This window comes from Vespa crabro, chromosome 9 (assembly GCF_910589235.1).
Source record: "Vespa crabro chromosome 9, iyVesCrab1.2, whole genome shotgun sequence".
Classification (NCBI taxonomy): Eukaryota; Metazoa; Arthropoda; class Insecta; order Hymenoptera; family Vespidae; genus Vespa; species Vespa crabro.
The window spans coordinates 7059692-7082205 of NC_060963.1; the positions used below are offsets into that span (position 1 = coordinate 7059692).

A 22514-nucleotide genomic window follows, 5' to 3' on the forward strand; every position below is an offset into this window, starting at 1 on the left:
CCATATTTGAAGATACAAATAAGTTGGATTACAACGTTAATTACGCGCACAATGTTATAAATATTTATAAAGATGACACAAATAGGTGAAACAACAATGCAGACAAAAAATATCTGATTCAATGAAGTATCACGTGCTATGCAAAAAATGATGTGACTAGAAGGAATGTATGTTTATTCAACTTTAAGGCGTTTACTGAATTCTTCTTGTTGTTTCTCCCTCCATTCTTTCTTTGGTTTCATTCTTTTAAGTTGACCGTCCCTAATAATAAAATAAAAAAATATATTTATGTCTGACCTATAATAATTTTATCATAGGAATATTAATTCGTTTTTTAATTTTAGTTTACCATTGTAAATCAACAAGTCCGCCTTGTCTTGCTATAACTGATTTTACTCTATTTGCAAAATCAATGGCACTCTCTCCTTCGTTTCTGTACATTGGAGGTAAATACCAAACTTCACAAACTATAGCCCAACTAGACATCATCATATACAAGTACTGTAACATTGAGTAACGGCTACTATTCCAAAATGCGTCACCAAATCGTGGATCGTACTACATAAAAAATCCATAATAAAAATATTTAAAATTTTCAGAAATGTTTATGAGTGCATCCATATACATATACATATACATATACATATACATATACATATACATATACATATACATATACATATACATATACATATACATACACATACACACACACACACACACACACACACACACACACACACACACACACACACATGTATGTATATGTATGTAAATATATGACATAAATTACTAAAAATAATATATACACACATGCACACATTACCTTGATTGCAACAGGGTAGATAACACCACCTACTTCAAAACTACCCTTTTTAAATTGCATAACAGACGTATTATTGATACAAGTTCCTTCAGGAAAAATCAATATCGGTGGATTTGTGGGATCTGATACGTGTTCTTTTAATCTAAATATAATGTAATATAACAATTAAATTACTAGATTATATTAAGAATTATAAGAACTAATTAACCTATATCATTGTTTTACCTTCTTGCAACTGCTTCTCTATCTTTAACTTCAGAACGTTCAAACCATATATGTGGAGAAGCACGAGCAAGTGCTCTTTGTAAAATCCCCAAGAATCCACCATGCCTCTGACCTATCTATAATTGGATTAATTACCAATCAAAGTAATTACATAATAATAATTGATCATGATATTGTGAAAAAATCAATTGTCAAAGTAAGTATAGAAAATATGTTACAAAAAAATTATTTGTTATGTCTCTCTCTGAATAATGTTAACTTAGTATACAAATTAGATAAATATATAATACATATATCATAATTATATACTATTCGATAAAACATACCAAAGAATAACAATTATCACACATAAGTATAAGTACATCAATAGGAGATGTGTGATTAGCTACACATATGCCTCTGACTGGTCGATTTTCTGGATGATGGTAAGTAATGACTGAAGACAAAGCACTGGATAATACAGCAAAGCACATTATGGAGACTTTGTAGTTCAGCCATCGTTTGAAGCTACCCTCTGGAATGTAGCCCACTACTGCTGTGCACATTGTCAGCCACATCACCTGTAAACCACAAGCTTTGCACCTGAGAAACGTCGAATCCCTCTGAATAGTTGCTGTGTAGATACTACCTGTAAAGCAAAGTTACAGGATACTGTTACCTGTAACACTTACGAATTTGTAATGTCTTTGACAAAGTAAATGAAAAATATCTTTAAAAGATTGTACTCACAAATAGAATCTCTAGTAGTCAACTTGAACAATATGTAAAACAATAATGATTATGCTAAATATGCAACAACAAATTTATAAATAGTAATTATTGATTATTATGATGTATATAATAATAAAAATATGTTGTATGTATAAATTATAAGCAAAAAGCAATAATTTTATATCCACAACTTATAAAAAAATATTTAATGACAATATAGATATATTTACTGCATTATATTATTATATTTACTATGTATTTATTCTTAAGCTTGTAAATCGATGTATTCAATTATTATATATTACCAATTCTAAACTTGTTTGTATGTATAAGATACAAACGTCAATAATGAAGGTATAAGTAACTACATCTAGTTTCTGGTTTGTTTTCTGGGGTGTGTATCCAAATCGAAATATGAATCTAAATGTAATAAGAAATGTCTGGTTATTTGCCCAACATTTTATAAATTTGTTTGGCAAGAATCCAATTAAATATGTCGCGAGGACAAAGTACAATACCTAAGAAACTTCATTATTAGTGAAGTTCAGTTTTTGATACGTAGTAAAAACATACAAAAATTATATAAATGGAATTGTGTAAATTTAACACTGTTATAACAATTTAATACTTGATCTATAATAAAATGATGTAGAGAGTTAACCTCATTATATAAATTATACATAATTGAGACATCATCATTTTTCATACCTGTAATAATAGTGATAATAGTACTTATATTAAAGGAAAATACAGTATTTTGACCAATTTTCTGAAATGTATACTTGTTTTATGCTATCTTAAATATGTATGAGGAATAAAAATATAAAATTCATTGAACTTACTCCTATGCAACAGATGAATATTCTCAAAGGTAGAAGAAAACAATATCGCATAAAAAATCCAAACATCCATATTACTGTTAATTTCCAAGATATAAATTCATAATGCCTATTTGTTCGTGTGAGAAGATTCCAATTCTGTAAATATAAGAAAATAATAAAAAAGCAATAAGTAATAAATATAAGATCATCATTTTATATTTTCTATAGGTAAGGGAAAATATACAAAATAAATATTTTTACCTTTAGTTCTTCTGCTTCAAAACGTGAAGTTACTTCATCTTCAATAATGGCCTCTACTCCAGCTCTGATGTAATCTAAGCAAACAGCTGGTTCAAATCCTTTTTTGAGCGTTTCAAAAGAATTGCGTCGTATAAGAGTATTCTAAAGGAATACACATATAAACAAATTTTCTTATGTTAGATATTACAACTCTTAATTTTTAATTTAATTTTATAATTGTTCGCACTTGTAACATAATATTTAAAAAAGCAATTTACCTCCTTATTGCTATCTATATCCTTTGAAATTTCCTCAATTTTCTCATTTGTATGTTCATCTATATGATTCTTATTATTTTGCATCTCTGGCTCAGGTAATAGAATCAAATCTGTTGATCTAGCTATGACTTGATTATTACTCATAATTCCATTTTGTATTTGAAATTCCTTGTCCATGGAATGTTTGTTTAATTTTTGCTGTGTATTTCTCGCAATAGATTCATGCTCCTCCTCTTCTTCTAAGATATTATTTTTATTTCTTTCTTTTTCTATATTCTGCCTACCATACTGTAATCAATTACAATAATAAATCCATCAAATTTCCTAATATTTATTATATCAAATAATGACATAAAAATAAAATGTGAAAAACAAAAAAGATAATAATATCTAATAACGAATAAATATTATAATGATAAAGAAATATTAATAATAAAAAAATATTGATTTATATCGTATAAAAAAATATTAAATTATTATTTGAAAAAAGATTTCATATTTTTGTTTTATTTTATTTTGGTTTAATTTAAATTAATTTATTTTAATTTAATTTAATTTAATTTAATTTAATTTGTTTTTCATTCATTTTCCTTTTAAAAGACAAAATCATTTATCTACATCGATCTCTACATGGTTTGATATCAAAGGAGAATCACTTTTCGACATTGGTCCGTAAGCTATATCTATTTAGAATGGTTATAAATCCACAGACTGATTACCGTTATATTGAAGTAACCTTTGTTCATTACGTGCAAGTACGAATAAGTAATCACATAATACATATGATTTTACAACAAAGCATAAATAAAAAATAATATTTTATGGTAATGAATGAAATTTAATTTAAACAATATATCATCTTTCATAAACAAAGAGATCAAAGAAAAATAACCACATCTTTTTTAAAGATCGTTTCCAATCTTCTTCTCACAAAAACTTGATCGATAGATATAATACTTATCAAGAGATTAAAAAAAAATAAGCCTTGAACCAACGATTATCGCTACTTTTTTTCTTTTATAAACTGTCCTTAAAATATTATTTCATTATATCTTAGAAAGAAACAATTAGAAGAAGAAAAGAGATAATCGATAAAATACAGTTCGTTTCCCCTTAAAAACGTCCTCATTTTTATATTATTTGTTTTTTAACACGTCGCCGCAAACTTCTAATTTAACGATCGTGCTCAGAAACACATTTTTTTTCAATTGTTTATGACTGCTATATGAAATTGAGTGTCAGCGCAATACGGTTATACCCGTTATTTGCCTACATATCGCCAAAAATCGAACGACTATAGTCATCATTTGCGGCAACGTGTTAATTACATATTTCTTTTACGTGTTTCACAACACTCACGAAATTTTTACATAATTTCTTCGTGCTGAATAAGCATTTATTTTGTCGTATTTTTATCAACGCGCATATTTGTGTTTTTAAACACACACACACATTAATATTTCTTCAAATGCGAATAGAAATAGAATTTAAATAAGACAAAAGTTATTCGTTATTAAAATAAAACTGACAACGAATAATTTTACATTTTTATTTTTTACTTCCTTTTTTTATTTTTACATATAAAACATATAGGAGAGAATAGTATAAAATAGTCAAGATAATCATATTCTCAAGAAGCCGAAGTCTAACATTATAAATGAGCACTAACTTATCAATAGTTAGATCATGTAATGTGATTTCATAAGAGACATCAAATCGAAATTGTAAAGTATTAGAATATGTAAAATATTCTTATATATTTTTAAGTATGCAATATAAATACGATTAAAAAAAAATTTCTATGTATAACATATAATTTAAGAACTCACTGCACAGAACGAATAGGTAGCACTGATAACGTGATAATTACTAAGATAATAAAAAACGTCTCTTTTATAATTAGAAATAGCAATATTTTATATGTTTTACTCTGATATATTATTATTTCAATAATCACGATCAATTTATTTTACGTCTTAAATTTTTCAATATTTTCGATCTCAGAGATTTTTTTAGAAAAGTTTCTTTCAAAATCATCTACGAAAGAACAAAAAAATTAAATTATGTTTACATATGCAATCGAAATCACATTTCGAGAGGTGATTATACATAATGTATTTTTACAATCCATATTAATTAAATGCGAAAAATCATAAGTTAACAAAAAAAATAAAAGGAGGCTTGTTAGATGCACAGCAATATCACTGAAACGTGGATTTACTTCGAATTAACATCGATTTTCAAATTTTATTTCATCGGCCTAACTGTTCGCATCGTCATAATTAAACAGTTTGTAATATTTATTGGAATCATTTAATTAATAAATATACTATATCTTATCATATAAAAAGCGCGATATTTCAAATAATATTAACACTTGATTGCATGATGCAGACTTGATAAATTTAAATATTAATAAAAACTTGAATATCAATATATTCATGCATTTTCATAAGATATTATATTTTAGCATTTTAACATTAATACATTATTGGAGTACTTTTGATCGAGAGAAACATATAAATGATATTATATTTATTTTAGGTTAAATAAGACTATATCTTTCTAAAATCACTTTAAAATATACAACATCATCATGGAAACGTATCATTAAATTTATTTCTATTCAAGGTTATAAAAGAAAAAAAAAACCATTTCCATACGTTTATCATAATTTGATACTTGAAGAATCACAAGAAACAATGAAACAAACATAACCTTTGTTAGAAAAAAGTTGTATGATATAACAAAATCAGTTTCTTTAATTAATACTGATCCATTGATATTATTCACATAAAAATAGATAGAAACTTAGTCAAGCTTAGATTCAAATTGGCTCATGAAAGAAACTAACTATTTAAAACATGATTCCTCTATTTTTATTAGTTGACTTACCTCAAAAAGTGCTAATAATAGTTTTACGTATAATCTGCGAACACCGAGTGATTTACCAATGGATGCCAGAAATATAATAGCAAGTAAAAACATAAGGAATGGCGTTAATAGCAAAGAAAACGCGAATGAAATCACCACCCACGGGAACGCCATTTTGCTAACTGCCGAGCACTGTCGAGCACTGTCGAGAGTTAAAGTTTCACGTACCTTACCTTCGTACATTAAACCGTTAAAAAGGAAGTCAATACTCTAGATTGTAAACCTTCAAAGTTAGAGAGCTTCCTTTTAAAAGAGAACACTGCTCCATCTATCGAGTATAGATTAGAAGTACTTACCAATGATTATCAATGTTTTAATATCAATCTTATCTATCATTTTTTATATTTTAATGATAATAGAAAGAAAATTCTGGAAGCTTTAAAACAATGAAAATAAAGATTTTAAATTTATTTAACAAGTTAAAAAAAATGTTCTATAAATAACGTATCAACAATTCGCAGAAGATTCATATTTATAAAATGTACATGTGTGTACATAACGTTATTTTATTATTTGCCAATAATTACAAAATTATTTAATCGCTAGTATTATCAGCTTGATTATCATCCTCCCCACCGCTTGCTGAAGCACTTTCAGAGTTAGATTCTTCGTCAGAATCTTTAAGCACTTTTCCTTTTATATTTTTCTTTGGTCTCAAAGTTTCGAAGTCTGAACCTTCTTCATCCGAAGAATAAATATTCGATGCAGCTAAAAACAAAAGAATGAAATTATTATAAATATTACAAAAAAAAAAATATTGTAATATAGTATAATATATTAATATATATACCTTTAGCAGTAGCAGCAGCACCCTTTTTATATTTATTTTTTATAGCTGCAAGAGAAATAGCTCCTTCATCTTCTGAAGCGTCATCGTGATAAGCATCGACACCATATCCAGTAGAAGCTCTTCCTGTGCTTCGACCTCCACTAGCAGATTTTTTCGTTTTACTCTGAACGCGCATAGCCATTCTCAATTTCTCTTCTTCTTTCTGAAATTCGTAAACAAATATTTATTATTTTTATCAAAAACTAATAGTAAAATAACTAAAATTAAAGTAAAAATATATCACCCCAACCTTTATCATTTCATATCTATTTTGATCTGGATTCATTCCCACTTGAGAAAGAACTTTAATACCAGATGTTTTTTGTGATCTATCCGCTAAAGACATTGTCATTTTTCTATGTGTAAAGGACTCGGTCGAATGAGGACGGAAAGTTAATTTTGTCCTGAACACTGCTTGTCCTTGTAAACCAGTACCTTGTCGTATGTAAAGGTGATTATGATCACCCTGTAACGGCTGTTTATATACATCGAATATTTCAGATCCCAAATGCAATGACATACTGCCATCTGACCATTTAACAAACCTAGCATTACTTTCATGCGCAACTCTTCCTTCCTCATCAAATACTTCTTTCCATCTTATTGTATTTTCAACTTTGAGTTTTAACCGAGCTCTACCCTCTTCATCTAAAGTTTCTTCCTCATCGATTTCATCTTCATAAGTATCATGGTCAAATGGTCTAGTTTCTACAGATAAGAAATTAGGAAGCTTGACAAAATGTATTTCTCTTCCTAAATCTGTAGATATTTTTGGAATTTCCACATCAATCCTAGTTTCTGGTGGTGGTTCTGGCTCATCTTCTTTATCTTTCTCATCCTACAATAAGAATGTGTAGAATATCTGTCAGAATAAAAAAGAAATAGAATATATTTAATGAAGTAAATTTATGATTATACATCTTCAATAACAGGTTGATGACTTGGTCCTTCCCCACCGCTATCAGATCTTCCTCTGCTAAGACTTCTACTTCTACTTCTACTTCGGCTTTTACTTCGACTTCTACTTCGACTTTCACGTTTTTCTTTATCTTCAGTTTCCTTTTTTTCTTTCTCATCATCAGTACTAATATCACTTGCATCACCAAATAAAGCATCTGCTGTTGGAGCTACACTATCTTCTTTATCTTTTTCTGTATCTTCATTATCAGAGTCTGAACCTATTACAGCTCTATGCTTTTTAATATTTTTTGTTTCTTCCGAATCACTAGTTTTGCGCTTTTTAGATTCTTCTAAATCACTATCATCAGATTTAGCACTTTCTTCATTACCTAAAACAAGAAATATAAATTAATAGAATAAATAGAAACAAATATATTTCACATAAATAAATTTTACTGACCAGCTGCAATAAAAGATTTTTCAGATTCATTATCACTTCTATCTTCCTTAGGAGTTTGAGACTTTCTTGAATCTAATACCTTTGACTCATTTTCTTCATCTGACTTTCTACTTTCTTCTGATCTTCTACTTTCTTCTGATTTTCTACTTCCTTCTGATTTTCTACTTCCATCTGACTTTCTGCTTCCATCTGATTTTCTACTTCCATCTGACTTTCTGCTTTCATCTGACTTTCTGCTTTCATCTGACTTTCTGCTTCCATCTGATTTTCTACTTCCATCTGACTTTCTGCTTCCATCTGACTTTCTGCTTCCGTCTGACTTTCTGCTTCCATCTGACTTTCTACTTTCATCTGATTTTCTGCTGTCATCTGATCTTCTGCTTCTATCTGATCTTTTACTTACATCTGATTTTACACTTCCATCTGATTTTCTACTTGCATTTGACTTTCTACTTGCATCTGATTTTCTACTTCCATCCGATCTCCTACTTACATCTGACCTTCTACTTTCATCTGATCTCCTACTCGCATCTGATCTAGTTGATTTTACACTTGATCTTGATGAAACAGAAGCATTATCAGAATCTGAACCTATAATAATAATTTAAAATTAATTTAGTGATGTTAATCATACAGTATTATTTAATTTTAGTAAATTAAAAAAGAAGACATTTATTTAAAATATATCGTTTAAAACATTTATTTATATTAAAGGTTCTTGTAAACATATATTTTATTTGTAATAAAAATATACTATGTAAATTTTATTATGCAAATATACTAAAGTAATCTATGTTATGAAAGATAGTCTATAAAGATGATTCTAGAAAAATTTTTAAATTGAAATACGTACCAGAATCTCCGCTCGAATCTCTTAAACTTTCCTGTATTGGCGACATATTTAATAAATAAACGCACTATAACCAAACTATTAAATCTCTAAATAGAAAAAATCATGATAAGATTGACAGTATTATATATTAGAACTTTCAATCAACCATCTTTTTTATATTTCATTTTAACAAAATATTGTTAATATTTAATGTAAATTTGTTTATAAACTGTTCATAAAATGAAATTAAATAACATGTAACAAAAATGTACAAGAACATTTATTGTTTGTCCTTAAGCTGAGAAATGTAGGGTTTTCATCTTCTATTGGTTTTACTTGTAATGCGTATGTTAAAACGTGTTATGATCACGTGATTAAGAATATCAATATTTCATTGAGAACAATCTTAATTCGTTTTTGTATATTTATTTAACAAGATACAACAATTTTGTAACGAAAACATAACAAATTAATGAATAATTAAACACGAGCACTAAGAAAACTTATCTACTAGTGATAAACTTACAATTAAATGGAAAATTAAAGTGGACAAACCAAGTCCATTGTAATTCAATTGTGGTGTCTAGTAACGATGGCATTGTTGTCGAGTTGAAATCTAGGAAATTTCTAATGTCGTGCTTCCCTTATTTTCAATCTAAAAGCATTGGATAATTTCATGGTTCTAAAAGAATGTAAAATATTACGTATAGTTACTTGCTGATGAGAACAGGAAATATTTGAGGGTAGTATTAAAACGTCGTAAGATAGACATCACTAACAAAATGTCGGTCTCAGCTGAACTGAATCCAAGACCCGTTCGAGTATCACCTTTAATAAAGGTACATGAGAATGATTTAAATATGCTCTGTTAATATATATTTATGTGGTTAATAAATATATCTTAATATAGAAAAATATTGCGATCTATTTTTTGATTATGTATTTATAAAAAAATTTACTTTCATTGAAAATTTTATTTTATTATATAACTTTTAATGTATGCTAAATAGAAAATTGGACAACAATTTATTGTTATTTTAAGTTTACATTTAATTGTTTAACGTTTCTTCGAAGTTCTTTTGTCATTTGTTTTTCTAACCTGTAATGATTTAATCTTTGGTAGTTCTACACGAAATTGATTTTATTAATTCCTTTTAATTGATATCTGTATTTAAAATTTCATAGGAATGAATAAAGAAAAAAAAAAAAAAAAATAAGCATAATCTGAAATTTTTTAATGAAATAATTATATAAAAAAAATATATAGATTAAAGGAATTATTGTACTCTTAACCTGATCTTAACCTTGTCTGGATTTTTTTGACAATTTTTCTATATACATATAACCTAGTATATATTTAATTAAAAAAGAGTTTTAATATCTGTGAATTTTGTTATATTCAGTTTTCACGATGGACGTTACTTACCATGGGAATTTTATATGGAGCATTTTTCCAACGTAGATTTGGTAATATAGAAGCTGCTCGCAGAGAAAAAGAAGAAAGAGAAAGACCAGCACGAGAAGCAAAAGAAGCACTTGAAAAGAAGATTCGATTAGAAGGTAATTTTTATTCATATTTCTAAAAAATAATTGATTGACATTACAAAATAGTATATAATTGTATATAGTAGCGTGTAATAATGTATAATAATATGTAATAATTCATCTATATATCTCACAACTGTTCTCATTTTTTTTTCATAAAATCAATATTGTTATATTTCAGAATTTTTTATAACATATATTATATGCATAATGTATATTTGAAATGTTTAATCCTGTCCATCTTTCTTGTTTCAGAGGAACAAAAGATGTTAGCAGATCTTTTTAAAATAAACTAAGTTATTCTATATAAACTTACTAGTGCATTATTAATGGAGATTACTTATATGTAAATAATAATAATAAAATACTATAATATTCATATTAGGACCTATCTATTGCCTATTAAACTATATTAATTAGTACATTAAAATATAAATATAAAAAATCTTTTAATAAGTGCGACATTTATTTAATAATTGCGAAGAAATGGTTTTTCTTATGATAAAAAGTATTTAATTAGTTTTTTATTTATAAATAAAATTATATTTTAATATCAGTTTTTATAGAATTTTCTAAAATATTACATTGTGATAATTATTTGGTTTTAAGTTACAATCTGTGTGCAATTTCTTTATTTCAAAATAGATAAAGATTTATTTTAAAAAATCTTACTATTAGTAAGTGGTTTTTCTTTTCTTAAGATCTATTTCATACCAGAAAGTATGCTTATTTTTAGTTTACAAAATGTATAAAAAAAGTAACAAAACTTTTGTTCGTTTGCAAAATGTTTGCAAGTTATACAAAGAAATCTGTTTTAATGATTATCATACAATTAAAAACTAAAATGCTTTGTTATTGAAAATTTATATAGAAAATATTAAATAAACATAAAATAATTGTGTTTTTTTATATATATTGGTAATTTTAAATCATCAAAACATTTTCATCATATATAGTACAATATCTATCTAATTTTATCTGTCCAAATGCGCAATAATAGGTTAATAATAAAATAATATTTATCGAACTTTCTATTGTTTTATTAGATGTTATTTAAACTTTCATAAGCAAAAAACAATATATATGCAAAACCAGAAATAATTTAGGTTCCATTAAATTAAGTATAGAGCGTAATGATTATGAAAATAAAAGCTTAATTTTACCAAAAGAAATCTAGGAGTAAGAAAAAAAAACCGCCCGAACAGGGACTCGAACCCTGGACCCTCAGATTAAAAGTCTGATGCTCTACCGACTGAGCTATCCAGGCACTTATGTTAGTTCTACGAAATATACACATATACTTTTCATATATCGATATAATAATATTTCTATTCTACGGCAACAATATAACACGTCAATAACATCATACAACATATCAAAATTGAATATCTTTAAAGAATAATATTTATTTCTGTATTATTAAAATTAATATCTTACAAATCAGTGAAAGAGAGAATAATACAATTATAATATTTATTTAATATATTTTTAAAGTATTTACAATAAACGATAAATTGTTTATATAATTGTATTATACGTAAAATTTGAATCATATAAAATATATTACTACAACAATAATTATGTAAAATAATATGTTTTTACAAATCAAGCAATTGCATTATTGTGGAATGGATATTGGAATAAAAATATGTATAAGTTAAATAAAATATTAATATAACAGATAATGTTAACAATATATTTGTATATTCACAGAATTTATTTAGAGACATAGAGTATGTTTTTTATAGTAAGTAATTATTTATTATCATAAATGCTGTTAGAAATTGTTATTCCCATTAATCTTTTATCATCTTCAGAGTTTCATTTCCATTTTTAAACTGTTATCAATGTTGTCTCATAGTCTTTAGTAATCAATTGAACAAGACTACCATTGGAGGGACGGTCTTGATTTTGAGACCATTTCCAAAACAAGCTATTGATAATATAAATACGTTATATAAATATATATTATATCATTCTATGTTAATAATAATAAAATATATATGTTATACTTACTCTGATATAAATTCAAGAGGTGTCCATGTACTTGTATCAGCTTTAGGCATCCACGTTCTATTCAATGGAGTATCCAAAATAACAGGTAAGATAGTAGCAACAATAGAACCATGAGGAAGACCACTACCCTTGGAAGCTAAAGACTTGGTCAATTGATGGACTGCTGCCTTTGCCATTCCATAACCAATCATATCTAAATAATTAATAAATAAGAATCTCTAGGTCATCACAAAAATATAATAGTAAATGTTATTCAATGAAATTTAAAAAAACCTGGTGTTCCTTCTAATGCAACTTTAGCACCAGTCAATGCAAGAAATCCTCCTTGTTTCAAATAATGAGAGGCAATACTTGCTGCAATAGTTGAACTCCAAACACTTTGTTTCCACGTAAGATCATTATTTTTGATAAAATTTGAGCTTGAAACATTTCCGCCAGCCCATCCACCTGCTACACAAATCACTCCATCTACTTTGTCTTCTTTCAAAATATCTTTTATTTCTGATAAGATATCAGATTCCTAGTATATAGAAATAAATTATATTAATATCACTATTTCATATAAATAAGTAATAGTGAAATAAAAATTAGATTCAATATTTACCTGATCTTGCCAGTTTCTATTACCATTTACAACAATATTAGCATCTGCAGTTTCATTGGGTTTCATATCAATAGATCCAACCCACTGAAATGGTTTATCATTATTTATTACATATTGTAATATTTATTAAATTAAATAACATTTTATAAAGGCAATCAAGGCTCTTTGAAATATGTAAACAAAAATGAGATCACGAAAAAAAAATGATTTTAATCTATCTTATTTTAATCTATTTTATCTTAACAATTTATAATTAATAATTTATAAAATTATTTGTAATATATTATTTTGTAAAATTATTATATATCAAGCAAAATATGATATATATGATATATATATATATATATATATATATATATATATATATATATAATTCGAGGTCTGAATCGGCACGAGTGATTGGTTTTAATTAATTAGAAGAAGAATATTGAGAAGAAAAGTAATAGATAAATTATCAAGGAATAAATGAAATAAAAAAATTTTAATCTCTCTCTTTCCTCCCTCCCCCCTCTTTCCTATGTAAACAACAATGACATCACGAAAAAAAATGATTTCAATTTATCTTATTTTAATCTATCTATTATCTTTTTCTCTTTATAAAATATGTTTATATATATATATATATATATATATATATATATATATTATATATATATATATATAAACATATTTTATATATATGTATATATAGTATAAAACATATGGAAAATATGCTGTCTCATATATATACGTTACATGGAAGGTCCTGTTCCGATCTATAAGCTAATCCACGCTTACGTGTTGCGCACTTATCGATATATGTTTCAATCAGTGAGAAAATGATAGTATAGAATAAAAGAATTTTTGAAGTTTACTTCAGATAGTTTTGAGCTTGGAAAATAAATTTTCAATCCAAATAAATATTAAAAGGCTGATTATTTATTTCACAAGCGTTTTTTGGATATTGTTTATTTGCTGAAAGCATAATTTATCAAAAGATGTCCTTGTCATAAAATTTTAAATAAAACCTTGCGATTTGTTTTATTTGCTGCTGAATGTTTTTTATTAAGATATTGTACAATACTATTTTTTGTTATAATCAAATGCGTATTAGTTTTTATGAGGTTATCCTTAACATGGTTTTCCGTGTCCTTGCGCAACTTTCACCTCACTAGACATTTTATACGTCCTATGTTACGTTTACAGTACGTAGTTTATAAAAAAAACAAAATAACGAATACTTATACACTTTACTTTCTAACATATTATTTTTCTATTACTTTCTACAGTATTATTTAAATACGCTAATAGAAAGTATTCTTCAAATTTCATGCGAAATTTTCTTCTTATTAATAAACAGATTTAAATCAAAATTTTGTTTAATACTTTGTATCATTAAAAATAAAATACTTGTAAAAATAATACGTGTTTTATAGATTAAAATCTATACGTCAAATTATTTTTATAAAAAAGTATAAGATAATATTAATACAGCGTTTATCTTTTATTTAAATTTATTCGAAATGTCATGTTCGATAAACTTATCCTTACTTCGATAAAATTTTTTCTTTAATTATAACATTATATATAAATATTTATATGCTTACCCAATTTTTTGATTTGAATTGGGAAACACAAGCAGAACCCAGGGCTCCGTTACCACCGTAAATTATAACACGTCCTAATGCCGCTGCCATTGTTCACAAAATGTGCCTAAACTCTTTTTTTTGATTTGCAAGAATGATCCGGGAATCAGCGATCGACTACGAAAGAATACGAATAGGAACGAGCTGACTTTCGGAAAATGTCGTGAAAGGATTGCTAGATTGCCGGTTCTCGACATTGAATAAAATACTAGATGACCGTTCGAAAAGATAATTTGGGATTACATTATATTGGTGTAACTTCGTAAAGGCAAATACGAAGCATCATTTTAGTTGTTATAATAATAAGCCAAAATAATATGAATGATAATGTAATTATTCTTTTAACTAATAAGAAGTTTAATTTATTCTAATTATAGTTTAAATTTTGTTATAATTGTGAGATTTATTATATGTGTATGTGTAGTGTTATATATATATATGTACATATATATAATTTTCATATCAAAATCATTTAAATAAAGTTTATAAAATTCTCTAATACGATTGGTTGATTTTTACAATGAGAGCACTATCTGTAATTTGAAAAGTTATAAAGTCAAATGATATGATTATAAATATACAGTTTTAATAATACGTAATAATATTATTGAAAAGAAGTCTATAAAATGTTACAAATATGTGTAATTATTTTTTTTGCAGATGATATTGTTGTAGCAAATTATATTTTTCCCGCACTTTTCATAGAAATCGTGGCAACACCGCATGTGCGGAAAGAGAGGCCGTGCCCGCAATGTTCTCCGGGAGCGTAGGTCTAGTGTGACGTCACGGTAGCCTAGTTGGGTTAGGTTTTACGCTGGAAATTCTAACGAAAAATTTTTGTTTGACGATTGATGTTTTCCTCGTCGCATTCACCGAACCGAGCGACGTAGCGAGCTGACGTAGTGGCGACCGGTGATCGTGTTTTATAAATCGTGCGATCGCGAAACCCCGCGCTGTCGACGTATATGAAATTTTAAACGGAAAATGAGTCGACATGAAGGTATGTACGTGTGTGCTGCCTTCTGACTAGCAAGTCAGCTTGGTCCTCCTCGTGCATCCAGTCTATCGTAATAATGATGGAAAAGATTTTAAGATATATGAGGGCATAATACATTTTTATGATGAATCTATGCTGATTGTAAAGAAAATTAGATGATTTTTTTATGCTACATGTTTCTCAGAAACGTTTCCCTTTGAGCTCAAGACGGATCGTCCTAATGTCAGAGCCAGATGGCAGCAGTGAGCAAAAATTCACTCGAATTTAGATTTGTCTTTTTCAGCAATTAGCTAGAATTTTATAATGTGACAAATATTCTCGATGCTCTTCAATGTAAGACGACTGTAAATTGATGATAAATGATATATGATAAGTTGTCAGGATGTTTTACCAGCTGATTGCTTTCAGATCAGTTTCCTTAGTCTCTTTTCTCCCTCCGCTCACCCCCCTCTCTTGAAGACAGATAATTTTACTGTACTTGAACATATTGAAATCTTTTCTTGTTCTTTTAGAACTATGTATAAATTAGATCTATCTTTTATCAATTAACAGCAACTTAGAGTAATTTTGTTAATGGTCTTGTTAATTGCATTACAATGACAATGTTTGTTACAAATGTACAAATATATTAAATAATTTGTTTATCTACGTATATATTTATATTCGTGAATAGTTTTTGTAGATAATGACTTTGAATAAGATCTTTATTTTGATGCTTTTAATTTGATAATTTGGAACGTAATAACTTTTTGCATAACAAGATGGTCATATATAGATCACACACATGCATGATATATAAATAACATTGATATTATCATGTCATTTATACATCATGTATGTATATATATACCTGTTTACTTTTTATAGTATATTATGATACAGAAAAGGATAAAAGTTTGAAAAAGGAATTGCATAATTAGGATTTATATATGTATTTGCATGTTTCCATTTTATATTTTTTATTATTTTAATATTTTCCCTTATTAAATATAAGACAGCAAAAATATTATTAATATTTTATGTATCTTATTATAGGGGTAAGCTGTGACTCCTGCTTAAAGGGTAATTTTAGGGGTCGCAGATACAAGTGCCTCGTATGCTACGATTATGATTTATGTGCCAGCTGCTATGAGGGTGGTGCCAGTACTACACGCCACCTTACTGATCATCCTATGCAGTGTATTCTCACTAGATCTGATTTTGGTTAGTGACCGCTTTTTCATATTTTTGTATCATTCTATATTTAGTAATTTTTATAAAAATATTAAGAGAGAGAGAGAGAGGGGGGAGAGGGAGAAAGAGAGAGGAAAGAGGGAGAGAGAGAGATTTCTCTTAAATTTTATATATAACAAAATAATTATTTTACAGAATTGTATTATGGTGGAGAAGGTGTCAGTGTAGAACAACCTCAATCTTTAACTTGTCCTTATTGCACAAGAATGGGTTTTACTGAAGCTACTTTGCAAGAACATGTTGCTGCGGATCATCCAGACACTTCATTTGAAGTTGTGCGTATATTCTATGAAATACTGATTATGTTAATAATAATATTTTGTACTTTAGAAACTATCTCTTCAAACTATTTTTTAATATCATTGCTGTCTTAGGTTTGTCCAGTTTGCGCAGCTTTACCAGGTGGGGATCCCAATAATGTAACAGATGATTTTGCTGGTCATTTGACTTTGGAACATCGTAGTGGACCAAGAGATCTCATTTCTCTCCTGGACGAGCCAGCTTCAAGTCGACATGGAGTCAGACGAATACCACACCCATCCAGAGGTGTAGGAGGGCAACGTCCACGCAGGTATACAAAAGTGTTAGTGTTAGTAATAAGGAGGGATGATTTATACAATCGTTAAATTATTTTTTACGTTTAGGATTCAGGAACAATATCTTCATACATCTTATTTTTTTCCATCAGCATAATTTTTTATGAAATATGTTAGTATTAACTTTTTACGGTCGTAATATTTTGTAGCATGGGTATACTATTGTCCGGAATTATTTTCGCTTTCTCAACACTCAAATGATTGTTACCTGAAAATCCTACTCCTATGGATTAAGGATCCTAAGTTTATCTTTTATTTATATTTCAATGGCATAGAGTATAAGAATGTTGTTGCAATACAATAGATAAACTGGGTAGGGTGTAATTCTAAAACAATAATAAACAGTAAAAGTACCTTACAGAGAATATTTCAGAATACGACTGTAACGGTGAAAGTGTCCTGCCGGGATTTTCCCCGTCATAAAATCGTAACGGTAAAAGTACCCGGCCAGGAATATCCCGGACCTTGACCGCTAAGAGTTAATACTGTGTTCACATTAAGGTTCATTACCATCTTACCTTAGATAATGTTCATTGGAGTGTCATTGGACCTGCAGGTCCAACATGCATTTCAGTTCGTCTGGAGGCTTAAGTCCCAGTAGTCGAGAGGGTATAGATCCAATCGCAGAATTGTTATCGCAATTGTCGGGGGTTCGTCGAAGTGGTGGTGGTACAGGACAAAGTTCTTCGGCACCGTCTCAACTACAGCAGTTGCAAATGCAGTTACAGTTGGAACGGCAACAAGTTAGAGTACGTACATTACTATACGTACCCGTTTTTTGATTTTTCTCTAGTGGTTTCTTTTCACGCTGAGTGCTCGTTAATAATGAGTTCTTACTATACGAACGCAGTAAGTGGAATAAAATAAATAAAAAATAATTAACATTTTGTCGGTCGCAAATTTCGCTAAAAAATTATCGCTAATCGTCGGGTCTCTCGCATAGATGCAACTGCTTTTCGTATAATCGTTCATAATGTTATTGTAATGTATTTATCGAAATTTTATCATGTAATCTTAATCTTAATGTAGATGAACATCAAATTTATGATGATTATCAAATCATTTGTACAATACCGTTTAAAATTGACACGAAGTAATATTTATGTGATGCCTGCCGATAAGTTCTGGTTGAACGAAGTGTTTAGAGAAAGTGTTAAGAGAAAAGCTAGTATAAGTAATACAAATATTTATTTCATACATTTATTTGCAAGAAATACTGAATTGTAAAGTATATTTATTATCATTTATGCGAACACGATTAATACGCCACTACGATTTAATTAGAATAACGTAATTAGTGGAACCACATAATAATTTGTAGCTAACTGATGTATAATAAATTCAATGAATAAGAAAAACATTTCCACACATACAAGAGAAATATATCTTTTGAGTGCGTAAACGGAGAGATTTTTACCGCGTAAAAAATATATTAAGATTGATAAATTAAATATAAAATATATAACATTAGTTGCTTTATTTTAGTAATAATTATTAATAATAATATCTTTTATGTTAATTTCATATGTATATTTTAGGCTGCTAGGCAACAGTTGGAACGGTTGCCCAGGAGACAGACACAGGTTATTGGTTCAGTTAGTGGAGGAGGTGGTACAAGTGGTGGTCACTCTACTACTATGGCAAGTGTAGTGGCAAACAGTACAAGTAGTAATAACAATGCAACCAATGTGGCCAACTCATCTATTGTTTCATCTACCAACTCACAGAGCTCAATGTTTCTGTTGCCTAGGTAATTGCCATAAATTACTTTCTTTTTATATCATACTTTTCTAATTTAATATATCTATTTAATTTGTATAGATGCATTACAACTACTCTGTCCGATTCACAATTGCAAAATGTTGAACGCGAGAGTGCAAACAGAAGCCTCTTCGTACGTGAACTTATTCTTGGGACACTTTCGCAAACATTGCCAGATTTGCTACAACAACAATTGTCCATTGCACAGACACCAATATCAAGTGCAACTACTGCCACGACAAGTCCTGAAACACCAAATGCAAATGCTTCCACGATTCCCACGAAAAAATTAAATGTAACTCAAGAAACAAAACGAGATCAAACATCAAGTAAACATGTAACTCCACCGCCTGTGCAGCAACAGCAGCAATCGCATATTGTTCAAGCTGCAACCGGTAGCGTAGGAGCAGGTCTGCAAAATCAAGGATTATCTACAAATTCTAATAGTATCACGTCGCAGAATCCACCTATGGTTCAAACGTTGATGCATAGTGTATTACCCCAACCACTGGTGAGTCCTCCTTAAATTTCTGCAAAGTTCATTTCTGCAGTTTGATTTTTAAAAATATTTTATTTGTCTGCAAATGAAAGAAAGATCATTAATGTAAACATTATGTATTTATGATTAGAAGAATATATTATAGTTGTAAATGTCTGATTACTAAAATGAATATAAGAAAACATTGAGAAGATCCAACAATGTTACTAATTTACTTTCGATATTTACTAAATTTATAATACGAATTTGAGATAATAATGTTATTAAATAGGTACTGCAGCAGCCACTGCCTCCACCAATTAGGAATACTGGTACTGGGACCATCAGAGAACCCATAGCAAGCCCGGCACCTGCATACCTGAGAGGTGGAGTGGGTCCGGTTGGTGTTACAGGTCCTTCACGTAGAAAGCCAGTTAGGGCTGTAGATGGAAGAAACCAATCTACGGAACCTCCACCCCCGCACTAACCCCTCCTTAGCCTATACCCATCCACCCTGATTCCTCACAGGACCCTCTAGCACTAGTCCTAGCACTGTTTAGAACACCTCATCATTATTGTTATTATTATTATAATATTATATATTAATAATTATTCAAATGTCCTCTCCTGATCCTCTTTGCCCTTCTATTTTCCAAACTCTAATCTCGTTACCTTTTGCCATTATGTGACATGGAACAAGGGCAAGGGCTAATTTCATTGTTGTATGCAGAAAATGTATATAACTTTTTGCAGTTATGTTCGGAATATGATTCCTTTGTTTAATTTTGTTTTGATTACAGCGAGTCTTGCCACGTTCTTTTAAACCACTACATGAGTTTATAGATAATCGAATTTAATCCAAATTAATGGATCGCTTTTTAAAAGCAACAACAGTATATGTTTAACGGTTTCGTAAATAATAAAATAATGAATCTTGAAGACATCAGCGGAAGAATATTTGGTATCCGATCGGTTTCAAATTATAATACGATGCGTGTCATATTATTTCATTGCTTCTTATAAAGCAGCAAAAATCATTTTTGGGTCAATTAAACACGATTGACTTTTTTTCGAGTAGTAATATGTTACCTAATATTTACTCAAAAAGATACAGTATATTTATAAAATATTTATAATCAATATGCCTGGGTTGGTCCATGATACTAATTTTATAATTTATCATTTTCCGCTCCTTTCTCCTTACGTAATTTATCTGTAACGAGAAAGAATTTGTGTCAATATTAATATACTAATCACTTCATATATTAGGTTGTTCATTTAGTTATACACTATTTCTTTTGCGATTTTTAATACTAACTATATGTTTAAATTTATTGTTACGTCTTACTGTAAACTTGAAATAAATTAATTTAGGTTTCAATGAAATTATAGTTTTCAATACAAAACACACAATGTATTTGGATAAATTGTTAATTAAGTTACAATCGATTAAATTTTCCATATAACGTGTGTTATCGCTAATAAAAATTAATTAAAATTTATATTTGTGAGAGTTAGGAGGCCTGTAAAAATAGGTTGATGATGTTTCTAATAGAATCAAGGTTGAGTTTCATTGACCAGCCCATTTAAAAAAAAAAAGAAAAATTAATGAAAAAGCTTAAAATCTTTTCGTCAATTTAAAAGTTATTCAATATCAAATTGAGATTATTATAAATGAATTTTGAAAGATATTGCAATTAAAAATTAAATCGGTATGTAACACAAATGCACGTGTTTTATATATGTATATATATTATATATATATATATATATATATATATATATATATATATATATATATATTTATAAATATAAAACGCGTGTGTATGTATATATCAAAAGTATAATAAGGAAGATTTTAAGCAGTCAACATATTTTTCATTCATTTGTCGAATCATAGTATTACGTAAGTACATACAATCGTTGTGTCAATATCGACCCTCCTTCCTTAAAGCATGCCCTTGTCCTTGAAATTTTAATCACTCCATTTTAAGCTATACATCATAATGATAATAATGATAATGATAATTAAGAATAGTAACGATAATAGTACTGTTTGTACGCGTGTGTTATGTCGGAGCCAAGGGCGTAAAACGAAATAGAGGCAATAATTTATTGCTTTTTCTAGAGGAAAGACAAAAAAAAACCAAAAGGATTTTTCATGATTATGTCTAAAATATGAGTTCACACAGAATTATTCATGGTAAAATAAGAATTTGCATGGGACATATGCAGATATATTCGATACTCAAAAAAGGAATATTATAAAGAATAGAATCAAAGCTCTTATAATTGAGCATCGACTGATATGTCGATAATTGGCTCCTTCCCCTAGTCTCTACGCATGTTTTGTTTTCTTCTCTCCTTCTTTTTTTCTTTAATTTTCTTTTTCCTCTTATAACTTTTTACTTTGTAATTAGTTCTTCTTCATTTCTTCTTTTTTCTTTTTTCATGTAACTTTATTTGGGTGTGTATCTAAAAGATGTGGATAAAAGTTAAAAAAAAAAAAAAAAAAAAAAAACAATGAAAAAAAGAATGAAAAATCTATACAATAAAAGCAAATGAAATAAAGAACGAAAAAAAATGAAAAATAAATGCACATA

The 22514-nt window shown here is 28.3% G+C and overlaps 5 protein-coding genes and 1 non-coding gene across 8 annotated transcripts; 2 read left to right on the forward strand and 4 right to left on the reverse strand.

The window, feature by feature from the left end:
* Window positions 1-27: 27 nt before the first annotated feature.
* Window positions 28-6250, reverse strand: LOC124427080 (glycerol-3-phosphate acyltransferase 3). Of its 3 annotated transcripts, XM_046969545.1 has the most exons (10): window positions 5997-6250; window positions 3102-3389; window positions 2845-2985; window positions 2605-2739; window positions 1781-1802; window positions 1378-1679; window positions 1052-1167; window positions 827-968; window positions 350-558; window positions 28-261 (listed from the first exon to the last, which is right to left on the reverse strand). In XM_046969545.1, the coding sequence occupies exons 1-10, from the start codon at window positions 6216-6218 to the stop codon at window positions 174-176; spliced, it is 1665 nt and encodes a 554-aa protein (XP_046825501.1). In that variant the 5' UTR covers window positions 6219-6250; the 3' UTR covers window positions 28-173. The 3 variants fall into 3 exon arrangements, with proteins under 3 accessions (XP_046825501.1, XP_046825502.1, XP_046825503.1); XM_046969546.1 differs by lacking the exon at window positions 1781-1802 and having other exon boundaries at window positions 1378-1611; XM_046969547.1 differs by lacking the exon at window positions 28-261 and having other exon boundaries at window positions 382-558; window positions 814-968.
* A 250-nt stretch (window positions 6251-6500) lies between these two features.
* Window positions 6501-9601, reverse strand: LOC124427078 (another transcription unit protein). Its single transcript, XM_046969543.1, has 6 exons — window positions 9078-9601; window positions 8225-8815; window positions 7783-8153; window positions 7115-7702; window positions 6826-7027; window positions 6501-6743 (listed from the first exon to the last, which is right to left on the reverse strand). The coding sequence occupies exons 1-6, from the start codon at window positions 9121-9123 to the stop codon at window positions 6571-6573; spliced, it is 1971 nt and encodes a 656-aa protein (XP_046825499.1). The 5' UTR covers window positions 9124-9601; the 3' UTR covers window positions 6501-6570.
* A 143-nt stretch (window positions 9602-9744) lies between these two features.
* Window positions 9745-10980, forward strand: LOC124427086 (ATP synthase subunit e, mitochondrial-like). The gene is made up of 3 exons (XM_046969555.1): window positions 9745-9895; window positions 10460-10616; window positions 10857-10980. The coding sequence occupies exons 1-3, from the start codon at window positions 9839-9841 to the stop codon at window positions 10895-10897; spliced, it is 255 nt and encodes an 84-aa protein (XP_046825511.1). The 5' UTR covers window positions 9745-9838; the 3' UTR covers window positions 10898-10980.
* Window positions 10981-11795: 815 nt separating this feature from the next.
* Window positions 11796-11868, reverse strand: Trnak-uuu. The gene has a single exon. It is a non-coding gene; the product is annotated as a tRNA-Lys (tRNA).
* Window positions 11869-12276: 408 nt separating this feature from the next.
* On the reverse strand, window positions 12277-15006 carry LOC124427083 (dihydropteridine reductase). Its single transcript, XM_046969552.1, has 5 exons — window positions 14808-15006; window positions 13222-13305; window positions 12891-13137; window positions 12618-12810; window positions 12277-12534 (listed from the first exon to the last, which is right to left on the reverse strand). Exons 1-5 carry the CDS (start codon window positions 14895-14897, stop codon window positions 12435-12437), a joined length of 714 nt encoding a protein of 237 aa, XP_046825508.1. The 5' UTR covers window positions 14898-15006; the 3' UTR covers window positions 12277-12434.
* A 569-nt stretch (window positions 15007-15575) lies between these two features.
* LOC124427041 (E3 ubiquitin-protein ligase KCMF1-like) lies at window positions 15576-22454 on the forward strand. Its single transcript, XM_046969476.1, has 8 exons — window positions 15576-15846; window positions 16879-17046; window positions 17212-17351; window positions 17451-17647; window positions 18229-18421; window positions 19211-19422; window positions 19494-19944; window positions 20204-22454. The coding sequence occupies exons 1-8, from the start codon at window positions 15831-15833 to the stop codon at window positions 20396-20398; spliced, it is 1572 nt and encodes a 523-aa protein (XP_046825432.1). The 5' UTR covers window positions 15576-15830; the 3' UTR covers window positions 20399-22454.
* The last annotated feature ends 60 nt before the right edge of the window (window positions 22455-22514 follow it).